At 40.1% G+C, this 15,838-nt stretch overlaps 1 protein-coding gene and 1 pseudogene across 1 annotated transcript in view; both read left to right on the forward strand.

Annotated features, from left to right (window-relative positions):
* The window catches only part of FRMD4B (FERM domain containing 4B), a 119,873-nt gene extending 106,107 nt beyond the window's left edge, over nucleotides 1-13,766 (forward strand). The window contains exons 19-22 of the mRNA XM_081805825.1: nucleotides 2,503-2,622; nucleotides 3,719-4,530; nucleotides 7,755-7,887; nucleotides 11,838-13,766. Of these exons, the coding sequence (XP_081661951.1) occupies nucleotides 2,503-2,622; nucleotides 3,719-4,530; nucleotides 7,755-7,887; nucleotides 11,838-11,958 (1,186 nt within the window). The 3' untranslated portion in view covers nucleotides 11,959-13,766. The remainder of the gene's footprint in view (nucleotides 1-2,502; nucleotides 2,623-3,718; nucleotides 4,531-7,754; nucleotides 7,888-11,837) is intronic.
* Nucleotides 13,767-14,974: 1,208 nt separating this feature from the next.
* On the forward strand, nucleotides 14,975-15,833 carry LOC102742788 (large ribosomal subunit protein uL30 pseudogene; annotated as a pseudogene).
* Nucleotides 15,834-15,838: the final 5 nt, after the last annotated feature.

Raw genomic sequence — 15,838 nt, forward strand, 5'->3', positions numbered from 1 at the left:
AGAAGATAGCAGGAGGGGAAGAATGAAGGGGGGGAAATCGGAGGGGGAGATGAACCATGAGAGACAATGGGCTCTGAAAAACAAACTGAGGGTTCTAGAGGGGAGGGGGGTGGGAGGATGGGTTAGCCTGGTGATGGGTATTAAAGAGGGCACGTTTTCTGAATGGAGCACTGGGTGTTATGCACAAACAATGAATCATGGAACACTTCATCTAAAACTAATGATGTAATGTATGGGGATTAACATAAGAATAAAAAAAAAATAAAAAAAAATATATAATCTGGATTTGGATATAATGTCCTAAGTTCAGTTTCAGAACCCATGCTCTCAGGAAACTGACATTAAATACCACTCTATCAGTGCAAGTGACAGAAATGACTTCTGATCTTTCAAACAGAAATGAGACTTCAACTCATTTTTAATCTGTTAAATAGACAATATGACTTTTTTCTCAAATGTCTCAGGTAAATATTATCTGGGCAATGACACCAGATTTTAAAAAGATGACAGACCAGTGATTCTCAGAATTTGGCTGCATGGATCAATACTACTAAAAAAAAGAAAAAGAAAAATAGGACCCAAGATAGGATTACCAAATGTTTACTCTGCCTAATCAGAATGTTCAAATAAACAATGCCATGATTTCAGGGAAAAAACGACATGTAATTATCAAAAAAATGCAGCCATTGTCATAATAATAATAAAATGAAGTTAACATCTACGGAACGCCTACTGTGTATCAGGCACTGTTGGAAGTGTTTTAATATGGATTAATGAATTTAATCTGTACCGCAATCCCGGTGGTATGACAACTGTCATTACCATTTACAGATAAGTACACTGAGGACCAGAAAGCTTGAATAACCTGTGGGGTTCATGTAAATGTTGGAATCGGGGTTTGAACCTTTTAACCGATATGTCACACTGCATCTCAGCGGAGGTGTTGGAAATTAGTCTTAAAATAAAGGAAGATTATTTAGATTAAATAATTCTTCACTTATGAAAATAGCACCTTGTTATATTTCTCCTTTGTCGAAGACTGTATCAGGCCCCTCTGTTAGATTAGCATTTAGAACTGTTGCCTTAAACAATAGAAATCCAAGTGTCTAGAACTGTGCTCGCCAGTTCAATTAAAAGTAAATAAAATTAAAAATTCACTTTCTCAGTCGTGCTAGCCACATTTCAAGTGCTAATGGGCGCACATGTGGGCTAATGGTTATAATATTGGCAGAGATATAACACATTACCATCATTGGACAGCCCTGGACAAGTATATTTATTATATTAGGGAAAACAAAGCTATTGCAGTAAAAGGAAAAATTATAACCAGAAATCATTATCTTAAAAATTACTATACCTACTTCCTTAATAGCTTAAGATGGGTTTGCTCTGTGATCCAGCAATTTCACTTAGAGGACTTTTTCGTATTGAATTAATTAAGTACAGGATGCTCATCACATTATTGTTTACACTAGTGACAAATTGAAAACAACCCAAATGCTCAACTAGTGAATTGCTTAAATAAATTATAAATCCTTACAGTGGAATGTTATACTGTCATTAAAATAACATTATGAATGAATATTAACCAACACAAAACATTAGATAGTTTTTTTAATGTGGGTTTTGAAGGAGAATATAGGGTAAGATGATATTTTTTTGTTGTTAAAAACTGTAAATGCCTGTAAGTGTGCTTAGTAAAAATATCTGATTGGCTATATCCGAGGCTTCCAATTATAGATATTTAAATTTTTCTTTTTTATCTGTATTTTCAGAATTTTCTGCAATGAACTTGACGTGCTTTTGTAATAAGTAAAAATGTAATCAAAGCCACATTTAATTAAAAAATTAACTTCAAATTGTGTTCTCACTGTGCTGGGTAGCGAACAAAATGATTTAAAGATGTTGCCTTCTAGTCCACGGGCCTGCAGACAACAGCCCATTGGCCAGATCCATCCTGCGACTTATTTTATATTTTTATATGGCCCACGAGCTAAGAATAGTTTTTATTATTTTTAAACAGTTGGAGGGGAAATCAAAAGCAATAGTATTTTGGGACGTGAAAATTACACGATACTTGACTTTCAGTATCCACAGTCAATCTCTACTGGCTCACAGCCACCCCCATTCACTTACATGTTGTCTACACTGCTTTTGTCCTTCAAGGGCACAGTAGAGCAGTAAAGGACTGGGACATCTGGCCTGCAAAGCCAAAAATATTAACTATTAGACTCTTTACAGGAAAAGGCTTTGCTGCCCCTGCTCTAGTTGCTTTCGATCTCTTTTATTCAATATACTCTTTTTTAAAAACACTTTAATCGTTTTCCTTCATCCGTATGACTCAGAGAGATCAAGGATACTAAAGCACAAAGGCACTCTGCCCCGTTTTCTCCAGTGCTCCTTTCCTTCAGCTTCCAGTAAGTTTCAGATCGCCTGATGACGAGTTTGCCAGAGATGTCGCAAGGCTCATCATCTCCCGACTTCTTCTTTTCCCCATCACAGGGAAATGCTGTCGACACACGGCAGCCCTTGCAAAACCCTGGAGCGGCGGCCCCTGGGCGGACAGAGCATGCCCACCACCCCAGTTCTGACCCGCAACGCCTACAGCACCAGCCACTTGGAGTAAGAGCACTTCGTTCCAATGACTTTGCCACTGTTGGTTTTGCTTTCCTTTGTTGTGCGTCTTAATCATTTTAAGGCACTTGGTTCAGCAGGACTGTGTTACAGATCTACACTTTCTACTTAACGGGTCAATGACGTTGGCAAAGAAAATGTATTGAAAAATATGCTTTGAGCGGGTAGATAGGAGATTTGTGTGTGTGTGTGTGTGTGTGCGCGCCTTAATTTTCCCAACCAGACATCACCGTTTGCTATTCAGCGGTGAGGATGAATATAATGACTTGAGCAACGCTTTGACGTCTTTAGGGAAGGTTTTGCTAGCTCTTTTATATGCCTGATATTTTTTCTAATTTTTTTAAGATTTTATTTATTTATTTCTCAGCGAGAGAGAGAGAACACAAGCAGGGGGAGCGGCAGACAGAGGGAGAAGCAGGCTCCCCACTGAGCAAGGAGCCCGATGCGGGGCTCGATCCCAGGACCCTGGGATCATGACCTGAGCCGAAGGCAGAGGCTTAAGCGATTGAGCCACCCAGGCATCCCTATATGCCTGATATTATTCAGTCCACACAACAAGCCGAACTGTAGATCTCAGATCCTGTTTTCCCTCCTCATTTTATGGATGAGGATTGCAAGAGGTTAAATGTCTTACCCAAGCTGGCACAGCTGGGAGATGGCAGAGCCATGACTCCCCCAGATATGTCTGGCATCAGAGTCAGGCAGTGCTCCCTCCACCCTGTCTGCATCTCCTGCTATCCTGTCGGAAGAAAGGAACCTCCAAAGATGCGCTGGGCTTTCTTTTTAGGCTTTGATGCAACTTGTGCATCATCAGTTTATATCTTCCCTCCTCTCGAGTGAGGCTTGGGAATGCATGGTTGTTAGAACCTGGTTCTTTTCTCATTTGGACCATGACACAGTGAACCTGTGTGGGAACCAAGGGATTGTGTGAAAAATGGATTCTCTTGTGCAGTCAGCTTTGGAAACCTTGAGTCTTATGGCAGTTCAAGGGTGATTAAATCCTTCAACACCATGTTCATTTTGTAAAATTTCGGTCCTTCTTTCATTCTTCCTCTGTCACAAATTGGCCTCTCTCCTCCTGCAGACCCGAATCTTCAGCCCAGCACTGTCGCCAGCGCAGTGGAAGCCTTGAATCTCAGTCCCACCTGCTGTCTGAGATGGACAACGATAAGCCATTTTTCTCCCTCTCCAAATCCCAAAGAAGCAGTAGTACGGAAATCCTGGATGATGGGTCTTCCTACACCAGCCAGTCAAGCACAGAGTATTACTGCGTGACGCCCGTCGCCGGCCCCTATTACACTACCCAGACTCTGGACACTCGTGCCAGGGGCCGGAGAAGGTCCAAGAAACAGAGTGTTTCAACTTCAAATTCAGGAAGCATGCCCAACCTAGCACAAAAGGATAGTTTGAGGAATGGCGTCTACACAAAGAGCCAGGAACAGCCTTCTTCTGGTTACTATATTGCTGGGTACACACCCTATCCCGAGTGCGATCTTTATTACAGTGGCGGCTACGTCTATGAGAACGACACGGAAGGACAGTACAGTGTCAATCCTTCCTACCGGGCCTCGGCCCACTACGGCTATGAGCGCCAAAGGGACTATAGCAGGTCCTTTCATGAGGATGAGGTCGACCGGGTGCCCCACAACCCATATGCAACTCTCCGGCTGCCCAGGAAGGCTGCTGCCAAGTCAGAGCACATCACCAAAAACATCCACAAGGCCTTAGTTGCAGAGCACCTGCGTGGCTGGTACCAGCGGGCCTCTGGGCAGAAGGATCAGGGGCACAGCCCACAGACTAGCTTTGACTCAGACAGGGGATCGCAGAGGTGCCTGGGGTTTGCGGGGCTGCAAGTACCCTGCTCTCCCAGCAGCCGAACATCCTCCTACTCTTCCGGTAAGAATACTGCCTACTCACTTGATCCCCAGATCGAATTTACCTCCTGTCCCCCGCCCACCCTCCCCCCAAACCACTCCCCTCAGGGATCACAGGACCAGTACCCAAGGTCATGACTCTGGTAGCCATTCCGTGGGGCCACAGTAAGAATTGCCAACTGAAACATAGTTCTTTCTCTTCGGCTTTCCAAAGAACACAGTCCACAGGAGTCCAGTGGAGCAAATTGTAGATTCCAATCCAACAAGCATTCATTGAGCACCTATTCTGTGCCCTGTGTTAGGGGCTTTCTTTTTTTTTTTAAAAGATTTTATTTATTTATTTGAGAGAGAGAGAGAATGGGAGAGAGCACATGAGAGGGGGGAGGGTCAGAGGGAGAAGCAGACCCCCCGCTGAGCAGGGAGCCCGACGCGGGACTCGATCCCGGGACTCCGGGATCATGACCTGAGCCGAAGGCAGTCGCTTAACCAACTGAGCCACCCAGGCGCCCTTTTTTTTTTTTTTTTTAAAGAGGGGCTTTCAAATATTCTGTCTTTTTCCCATGTCATTAAAGTGTTCAGGTCACTGATGTTTGATATATTTAAAAAAAATAGAGTAAATCCGTCAGGTGAGCAGAAAGCATTATGATTATGCATCCTTCCCTGTTCACCAGCAGGAACTTGATCTTCTAAAGGCAGTTTGTTTTGAATGTTCGGGTAGCTGTGTGAGGCTCTTAGTAATTCTGATGCGAGCCAGTAATTTGTAAGCCCTGTTCCTGGCACTGTTCTACGTGCTTCACGTGCCTTGACTCAATTCAGTAATCATATATACTCTGCTTTAGGGTTGATGGAAGGGATTTTCAAAGATAATTTTGGTTAGAGATGTTCCCTCATGCATTGACTTGGGCCCCTCACTCCACTAAAATCCATGGAGTACTTACTGCTTACCCCTCGCTGAGTAGAGAAATGAGGGGAAAGAGGAATATCTGTCTCTGGTTACATTGATTCAACAAACAAGCAGGCATGTCCCAGATGCTGAGGAGCCAGGGTTGACCCAGTTTTGGCCTTGAGGAGCTCACGGTCTAGTCAGCAGCCAGAGGAATGTATGCAAATTAAGCAATTTCGAGGCTCTAAAACGAATGAGTTCTTGAACTACGTGGAAACCTGAGGTCCTATGTTCTTGCCCCTCTTTCAGGCATGACCCCTTAGTAGGACACAGCACAGGGATTCCTGAATCACCTTGTAATAGTTGGTGAAAACTGTGCCTTTAAAAGTATCCTAAGCTTGTTGACCAGAGGCATTTCCATGGAGATTTCTATTTGGGTGTACGGTCTCTTCTGTTTGTGTAGGACTTTGGACTTCCACTAGGGCTTTCCCACTTATTACCACATCTACCATACAAAAAGGCTCCTGTCCTTACTCCTGGTTATTTATGGCTCATCTCTAGAGAACGCCTTTCTTCCCCCTAACGTTCAGGGCACTGCATGAGAATCTTTCCAAAAACAAACATGGAGAGGGTGTTAGAAAGAAAGAACAAACAAGGAGGGCTGAGATGCATAAGGATGGTCATCAGGGCCCAGGGCTGGGGTGATGCCTTTTTAAGCAGGGAGGCTGGAGAGGAGCAGGCATCCTTCCAAAACCACAGCATTACTGCCGGTTGGCTCGGTGCCTGGGGCAAAGGTAAGAATGGAGTGAGTGCTTCTCGATTCACACCCAGTAGGAGCCTGGCTGGTAGCCGTAGGATTTGGCCCCACAGACCAAAAGGCATTCCATCCATGTTAAAGAATTAAAGGGATGGAATTAGAGCTCATTCCTGTCTACCTTTTATAGCTACAAAAATGTATTACAACAGGCATGCATCATGGAGAGTTTCCTGTTATTTGCCAAAGTAGTCAGGGGTTTTGTAGCTCCTTCTAGCCATCTAAAGACTCTTGGTGACTCCGTTTTAGTAGTAATGACAGCCACCATCTCTTGGCAGCTTCCCCTGGGCCACGCCGCATGCTTGGTGCTTCGTGTGCACCATCCCATCTAATGTGTGCAAACAGTTGGGTACTGTGAGCACTGTTGTTAGGTCTATTATTACTATCCTCATCTTGCAGCCGAGGCAGTTCTGGTTTAGAGAGTTGAAATGACCCTGGCCAAGCCCCAGAGCTAGTAAGTGCTTGACACCTTAACCACCATGCTTTACAGCCCCTGACTCAGAGTTATGAAACATTCTTAGGAACTCGAAGTGAGAGAATTACATCTTTGAGTCAGAACCTCATGGCATCCAGGGCCACAGATGAGTTTTGAAAGGCGTCCGCCATACGCTGGTCACCAGGGCTTGGTGGGTGTGAGAAAGAAGATAAGGAAGGTGGCTGCCAAAAACAGGAAATGGAGGGGAGCTGGAAGGATCCTTGAGCGGTGCTGGCCTTGGACCACCAGCTGGGTGTTGTGGTCCCCTTGTGCTTCCTGGGCATGGAGCAGGACTGGTTTTAGAGAGAGGACAACAAACGCCCTACAGTGAGACATTCCCTGGGCTTTGCTCCCAAATGGTGCCCTTGTCTTGTTCCAGTTCAGTCCCTCAGTAGAACTAATTCCCTCCTGTACTAGTTACCCTCCCGCCCCTTCCCACGCACACACTTTTTCTTTTAAGGCAAAAAGTATGCGTTGATCCTGCTAGTGGCTGCCGTTGCCTTGGGCCGAGGAGCAAGTCGTGACCCAACAGGGCAACTTACAGAGTGCTTTTCCTCCAAAGGCCCCCAAGAAACTCAAACTGGTCATCTTATCTTTACAAATAAAGCCTTATCTATCTAGCCACCTAGCCAGAATGGAGAGACTCTCTCCATATATGAGAATGTTTTTTCTACTTGTCTTTTAGGTTATTTTTTATAGCATGCCTTTCAGTTAACTTTATTCCCATTAATAATATCAATAGTTATCATTTTGGGGGTGCTTTCTTTATACCAGGCACAGTGCTAGACATTCTCATATATAACTTACTCAATCCTGGTATCATCCCTATACAGGATATATTTGCATTATTATCCCCACTTTACAGGTGAAGAAACTGAGGCTTAAAGAGAATAAACTATTTGCCCGAGGTCACATGGCCAGTAGGTGACTAAATTGGATTAGGAACTCTATTGATTATAAACACTGGCTCTTAATCTCTGCACATAGATGATTATAATGTACATTTAAATGGCCTAAACAGTCTTTGCTTTGAATATTCCCACTAATTTTGTCTCTTTCCATTTTTACTTCTAGTATCTTCTACAAACACTTCTGGAAACTGGAGGACCCAGATAGCTGTAGGGCTATCTGACTACGAGACCCCAGCACATTCTTCCTACACCAGCTGCTACGGCAACATCTATAATCCTTTGCCCTCCCCAGGAAGGTGAGAAAGCAATGCTCCAAAATTCTAGTAGCCTGTTCCTGGTCAGAACAATTGAGGAATTCATTTTTTTTTTTTTTTTTTTTTTTATGACTGCTCAAGGATCATCAGACTATAGCCTGTGGGGCCCAAACCAGCTGCCACCTGTTTTTGTAAATTAAATTTTATGGGAAAACGGCCATGTTCATTCACGTACATTTTATCTATGGCTGTTTTTGCACCATGAGGGCAGAGTGGAGTAGCGACAGAGCCCTCGTGGCCAACAAAGCCAAAAATATCTGGCCTTTTTAAGAAAAGGTTTGTTGACTCCTAATCTAGATTGTTCGAATTTGACTCTGTTCCTCGTCTTCTGTAAGGTCTTAAATTCTGTGTCTGGCAGGGTTTTTTTTAATTGCAGTACTTTAAATGGTATTACTGATATATCCATTTATGACTCTCCTGGAACCTTGGAGGAAAAATATCTCTGCTCCAGAAAAGGCTGTTCACATCAAAATTCCTCGTAGGCAGTTGGTGGGCTTGATTTCAGTGAACATTTGCTGCCTTTTTGTGTCTGATCCTGTGTTCCTTAAGAAGCTACAGACACAGACAGTTGTCCTATTTGTAATCGTGGTTCTTTGTAAACATTAGGAGGAAACATACAAGAACAATCCGTTAAAATGTGATTTTAAAAAAAGATGGCTAACTCCGCATTACTTCTTTGTATATGCAAGAGGAGAGGAGTTTCTCACTTCTTTGTATATGCAAGAGGAGTTAAGTATGAAGAGGTCATTTCTCCCTATCACTTTTCACAGGATATAATTCACACCCATCGTGCCAAGAAATAGAGCATTTTCTGTTTGTTTTTATTTAATTTTGCTCTAGGTCAAATTGCTTCAGGCATAGGGAGACTTACACAGACAATAACTTATCAAAGTGTCTAGCGTGGTGAGTTTGAGAGGTTAAATTTCTTTTCTTTTTTATACTTCAATTTTTTATTTCAATTCTAGTTGATTAACCTCCATCAACCCTCAGTTTGTTCTCTATAGTTAAGAGTCTCTTATGGTTTGCTTTTCTCTCTCTCTCTTTTTTCCCTTCCATTGTTCATCTGTTTTGTTTCTTAAATTCCACATATGAGTGAAATCATAATTTCTTAATAAAGTACTCAGTGTTACAAACGAATTGGAGGTATTCGACCCCAAAGCCTTATTTTTCTTCTCCTTGTTCAAGGAGAGTTTTTCTTGGCTTGAACTATTAGGCCGATTGTCTCAACTCAACAAAGGGTGTGCTCAAAATAGGATTTTAGTGAAAATATACCTCAGGGGACTTCAGATAGCTTGGGTTTCTGTAAATAATGCTTGCAAATGAGTTACGAGCAAGAACTAAAATGGCTTTGGCCCAAAATTGGAGCTGTACTTTTTTAAGTCAGTTCTCATCGTTTTGTATAATTCATTTGCAAATAGTTTTCCCCACTTGTACACTTTTACTTTCCTTTTCATGGACTGCATGAGAGATAATATAAAAGCGCATGAGACAGTTTGAAAATCCTTAACACTACTTTCACTGAACTCAGGAAGTATTGAACATTTTTAGAGAAAGTCTGTTTTTACCAAGTGTGCCTGTCTATCTCAGAGAGCCAGCCCAAGATGGCTTGACGTGGAGTCTGATGTCAGAGGTGGGGTAATCTACAGGAAATTAGAAACTATTTAAAGATCCCTATTGTGTGTGCTCACACGCACATCATATGAGCTCATTGTGGAAAATTAGGAAAATAATAAAGGGATAAATAAGTAGGAAATCATTTACCCATAATTCTACCATCTAGAGGTGGTAGCTGTTAGCATTTTGACACATTCCCCCATTTTCCAGTGTCCATTTTTAACATGGTGGTAATGATACCCTTATGTGCAGTTTTATACCTTTCATTGTCTATGAACTTCTGCATCCCAGTGTTTTACTTAATATCACAATATAAACATGTTCCCATATTTTTAAAAACTCCTTAAACCTTATTTTATGTGATCCACATGATATTCCACTCAATAAATATACCATACTTTATTTAACAGTTCCCATATTTTGAATTTGAATGGTTTTTAGATTTTTCTCTCTTTTTTATTGTAATGTGGCTGTTAATGTCTTTGTGCAGAATATTTGTCTGAATTCCAGATTATTGCCTTAGGATACATTCCAATAAGTAGAATTAATGGAATAAATTGAAAAGTGAATTTTTTTAAGGCCTTGCTTTCCAGAAAGATTTGCCAATTTACCCTCCCAGCAACAGAGGTATGGGTGTGCTTATTTCCATTTATTTGTCTATTTAGGATTTTTTTTTTTATTATACCTCCAAGTGATCAACTTAACTTGACCTACTAACAAAGCAAGTATCATAACAGCCATCCATTAAGTTTTAGAAATTTGCTGTAAAATTGTTATTTTTGATGAAAACGTAATTTTTAAAATAAGAGAGAAATTAGGTTTCAAGATAAAGATAAAAAGAAAACCTTTAGATCTGCCCTGAAGTTCAAGATTTGAGTAATTTTTTAAACAAATGAAGTACATAGTATTTCAAGATCCTTTCCCCCGGAGTGTCTGGCTCTTAACATTTACAGAAAGCTACACATTTTTACCAATAAAACTTTGTTTCCAAGTATGCTGTGGTAGAATTGTCAGTGGCGTAGACTTTCTAAAATCATAAATGTCAACGTCTCTTATGGTCCCTAGTATATAATGCACTCAGATTCTTGGCTCTGTGTGTGCTGCAAACTGTGCTTTCAAATAACTTTTTCCCCTTGCCTTCCTGTTTTCCATTTCCCATCCTCTTCCTTATCTAACTCTACCTCTACTAGGCAACACGGAGGGCTTCTGTCGCGGAGAATGGTTGTGTCTCCCGAAATGAGATCAGTTTTCAGTTCTCTTTTGCTCAGTGTAGCCAGCTGTAGTAAGTACAGCCCGTGGATCCATCTGCTGCATCTTGCCTCATAGCAGGAGTTTTGCTTGTTCTGGCTGATGTGTGAAGCTATGGAAATCTGACTTTGTGTTTATATTAGATGAGAACACTAAATACCTAGTTTCACATAGTATTTCTTTCCACAGCTCTCCTTCTGGTGACTTTTTAACCATCTTGACTAAAGAAATGTAAAATAAAAAGAAACCTACTAACTATCTAACCTATTCTAGATGACTGTTGCAGGAATGAGGTTTTGCCTGTTGGAATGTTTTGTGTTATAGGATGCCTTCCTTTGGATATACCATCCAAGTATGCCTATGATTTTTGAATGTGGTGTTGTCTCCAATTTATGTTCGACCCATAGGCCCTAGGGATGTAAGATGTGTCCCTGGGTGCCCCTGCCTGCCACTAAATATATTCCTTTGTCCCTGAGGAAAGCATCTAGTATAGTCCCTTAATTTGAAGAATACTTAAAATGTGGCTCTCAAAAATACTTTTTAAAAAGTTAAAAATATGACTCTCACACAAAGAGAAAATAGGCATGTGTCAAAGATTTGTTTAACTCATTAATGAGAGAACTAACAGAATGGTAAAGCTGCTTCCAAGAGAATTCAAAAGACTGAATTGAACACACTGAAAGATAAAAGGCTGGAATAAGATTACTAAATAAGATTAAAAAACCAGTTAATGGCCTACAGGGCAATAAAACTATAACCGTAATCTTTTTATAGTAGACCAAAGTTATTTGTATTTCTTCCAGACAAAAAACCTACAAGTTAACATGTAACTTACCACAATCTGGATCCTAATCAATGGTAAATATAAGTGAGACAAAGGAATATCTCCCTAGAGAATTAAGTACACCTTGCATGGGCCTTTTCAACAATTCGCCAGTGGGACAATGAAAGAACACACCATCATCCTTTGCCTTGACAGTGCTTTCTACTAATTCTTTGAGTAGAGTCATCTTTGTACTCTGGTAATAAAAACGACCACAAGTAATAACTCTCCTGGTTTCCTTTAATAGACAGTATCCAGAGATCAGTCAACTGGACAGCACAGATGGAAGCCGGTTGGAAGACAGCCTGGAGAGCAGGGAGCAGAAGCTCTTTTGGCATGAAGATTCAAAGCCTGGAACATTAGTCTGAACTGCAGTTGGACCTCTTGACCAAGCACTGCATTCTCACACTAGTGTGCCTTGCAAAATGTGTTCGTCTTCCCAGAAAGCTATCCGGCTTTAGAAAGCTAAAGGCATCCAAGGTCGGAGAGACCCTGAACGACTTGCCCTTCCGACTCCGGGCACTCACGTGACAGAGCAAGGTGGAGCCGTGGCCACGAAAGGACTCAGCGTTTATCATTAGCAAGCACTTTTTAAGGGAATAAAAGTTGTTGAAGGCAAACCGCAAAACTGTGAAAAGTGCGTTCAGGGTCCCCAACAGGAAAGAAGGACGGGAAATTTCAGAGCACAATCCAGAATGATGAGGAAAGGGAAACAGAAGCTCCTTAGTCATTAATCACCTTCAGAAAGTTTGGGTTTGTGAGCCGGTGAAGAATAACTTGGCTATCTCTACCCAGACATGAACAATTTAGACAGTATTGGAAAATTACTTGAAGAGAAGCTGGATTTTCATGAAGTTCTGAATGAGTGTAAATGTTTTTAGGATATTATAAAGAGTGATGGTTTTCATAAGCACCGTAAAATGGGTTCTGGAAAGACTTAGCATCCTGTAATATAACTTTATGGTAGCAGATTGGGGAAAACAAAGCAGCCCACTGAATAATTGACAAACTCTGCTTGGAGAATGTTCTAAGGTACAATATTATTGGGCTCCTTTTTTCTTTCTATACCAATGGCCTGATAGGTGATTATTCAGGCTGGTAACTCTCCAATTTGGCTGCCATTTGAAATGGCAGACCTGATATGGAAAGTTTTTCTAACCAAGAGTTTGAAAAAGTATTTTAAGGTCATACAGAAAGAACCCAAAACAAAATGAAATGAAAAAACAAAAGCCACAGCATTTTCAATGAATTGCGTGCCTTAAAATGGTGAACATTAGAAAAGTAAGCATATTGTCCAGATTCCACGGGGGGTACTAAGTCACCAAATGACAAAAAACAAGATTAATCATTAAAAAACAAAACAAACAAAAACAAAAACAAAAAAACTCCAAGCTGCAGTAGATTTAATTATGAGGCTAAAACTACCTCATACTTTACTCGGAAGAACTAATTAGCTATGGTTTATTGTAGTGTTTTTAAAAAAAACAAAAACAAATATTTCCATATTCCAGATTGCTCTTTTTTGTCATCTTCACTCTGCTTCAATAGTCCATAAAAGGTGCTCCCTTCCTCCCCTTTTATACAGGTTTCATGTTCATATTGTGAATAGAGAAGTTTCTGAACAACTTTTTGGGAACATTTTCTATCTATATTCCAAAGCATGTAATATATACATAAAAATGCTTTGTTAAACTGGTCCTTAGTCATTTGTATCATTAAATATGAGGTTTGGGAGAAAAATTTGGAACAAAAAAGAAGACATGCAAAAAATAATAAGTTATTCCTTTTTGCATACTTGTATAGCCTTCTAGAAACAGAAATACCCTTTTGCATATTCTTTTACTGTTCTGACTTTTTAAGACCTATTATTTTTTTACATAGGTCAATAAACTGAGGTGTGCTACTGAAAATGTTTACGTATTCTTCCATTACATTCAGGGTTCAGACAAAGCAGTTTAAAGTGCTCTACTTCAAGTAATCATGTTGGACAAGATTGCGGATTTTTTGTTCTAGTATTAGCATATTTTATTGATGCCAAGATGCACATTTTTTCATATTTACATCTTTGAAATCAGGATGCATCTTTTGATGGATGGCATGCTCTCAATGAACTGGCAGTGTTTTTTTCTTTCTTAGTGCTACATAAAATAATGCTGTGTCCTACAATAAAGTTGTCTTAGAATTGATGAAATACGGTAGTTTATTGCCTCACTGAGGATGACAGATGTGAATTTTTAGGCTTCCTAATCTTGCGAATGTTGTTTATTTGTAACAAGTCATCCATCCTAGTTTTGCCGACTGGCAAACAGGTCTTCTAAATTCAAGAAAATGTTTCATCTGACATCTATTTATCCTGCACAATGGGGAAAGGGAATGGGAAATGAAATGTAGGAAGACCTTAATATTTCTGTGCAAGTATCTCAGATGGAAATAACCTTCTTCTGTTTAAGAAAGGGAATGCTCAGAATTGCAAGTACACTTTGAAAGAATGCATGGAACTTGGCTCCCAAATGGTTAAAGAAGGTACAGAAATGGAAGCACAGTGGGCCTGCTGTTTGATTTTTTTTCCCCTGTCTTTTTAGGAAAACCTCTCTCTACCACATGTTTGGTATGTTTATTAATAACCAAAGCATGGCAAACGTAAATTATTCAACATAAACCATTGATCTGTTTCTTATTACAAGATGTCATATTTTCCTGATAAAAATTTTAAATTAAAAAAAATTTAAATTCAAACACAAAGCAAATAAATAACATAAGAACATAATTATGCCTGGAAGCCTAATGTTACCAGATGTAAGAATTGTTCATTTATTTTCTATTAGTTCACATTTTCTTCTATGCATACAGTAATGTTTTAAAAATTCAGCATCATATTGCAAGGACAGTTTACAACTTGTTTTTTTCACCTACCATATCTTGGGCCTCTCTGTATCAATATATATTGATCTACCTCATAAAGATGTATATTTTACAAGGTGGATTTTTTTCAATTGCCTCACCTTCCTTGCTGTTCATATTTTTTCCTATATTTGAGAAAATTCTTCAAAATTCTTTCTTGTACTCATATAAGCTTAATGTTACAAGTAATAAAGATTCCAGAATTGTTTCAAACTATTAGTTTGGCCTGTTCTTAGGAACAAAGGTTCAGACTAAGAGTTCCTTCAAATGTTAGTCCTTCAGAGCATTCAGGAGTGGAATAATGACTTTCTTCAGGACAGTAGAAAAGTTAGAATTCTTCTCTAGAGTAATTTTCAAAGGATCAGTGGTGAGAGACAAGTTTTTTAAATTTTCAACTATTAAAAAAAAAATTTTCAACTATTGTGGGCCTCTAGTTTTGTGAAGACGAAGATGAATTACTAAGGAAAACAAGTTAATTTAAAAAAATGAATTCCTGGACTTCCTCTTTTTCCGGCTGGAACCATGGAGGGTGCAGAAGAGAAGAAAAAGAAGGTTCCTGCTGTGCCAGAAACCCTTAAGAAGAAACGAAGGAATTTCGCAGAGTTGAAGATCAAGCGTCTGAGGAAGAAGTTTGCTCAGAAGATGCTTCGAAAGGCAAGAAGGAAGCTTATCTATGAAAAAGCTAAGCATTACCACAAGGAATATAGGCAGATGTACAGAACTGAGATTCGAATGGCAAGGATGGCAAGAAAAGCTGGCAACTTCTATGTACCTGCGGAACCCAAATTGGCATTTGTCATTAGGATCAGAGGTATCAATGGTGTGAGCCCAAAGGTTCGAAAGGTGTTGCAGCTTCTTCGCCTTCGCCAGATCTTCAATGGCACCTTTGTTAAGCTCAACAAGGCTTCATTTAACATGCTAAGGATTGTGGAACCTTATATAGCATGGGGGTACCCAAACCTGAAGTTGGTGAATGAATTGATCTACAAGCGTGGTTATGGCAAAATCAACAAGAAGCGAATTGCCCTGACAGATAACACATTGATTGCCCGATCTCTTGGTAAATATGGCATCATCTGCATGGAGGATCTGATTCACGAGATCTATACTGTTGGAAAACGTCTCAAAGAAGCAAACAACTTTTTATGGCCCTTCAAATTATCTTCTCCACGAGGGGGAATGAAGAAAAAGACCACCCATTTTGTAGAAGGTGGAGATGCTGGTAACAGGGAAGACCAGATCAATAGGCTTATTAGAAGGATGAACTAAGGTATCTACCATGATTATTTTTGTAATCTGGTCAGTTAATAAATGGCTACTCTCAAATGGAAAAAAAAAAAAATGAAT

Source organism: Leptonychotes weddellii, chromosome 1, assembly GCF_054177405.1.
Source record: "Leptonychotes weddellii isolate Sample4059 chromosome 1, ASM5417740v2, whole genome shotgun sequence".
NCBI lineage: Eukaryota > Metazoa > Chordata > Mammalia > Carnivora > Phocidae > Leptonychotes > Leptonychotes weddellii.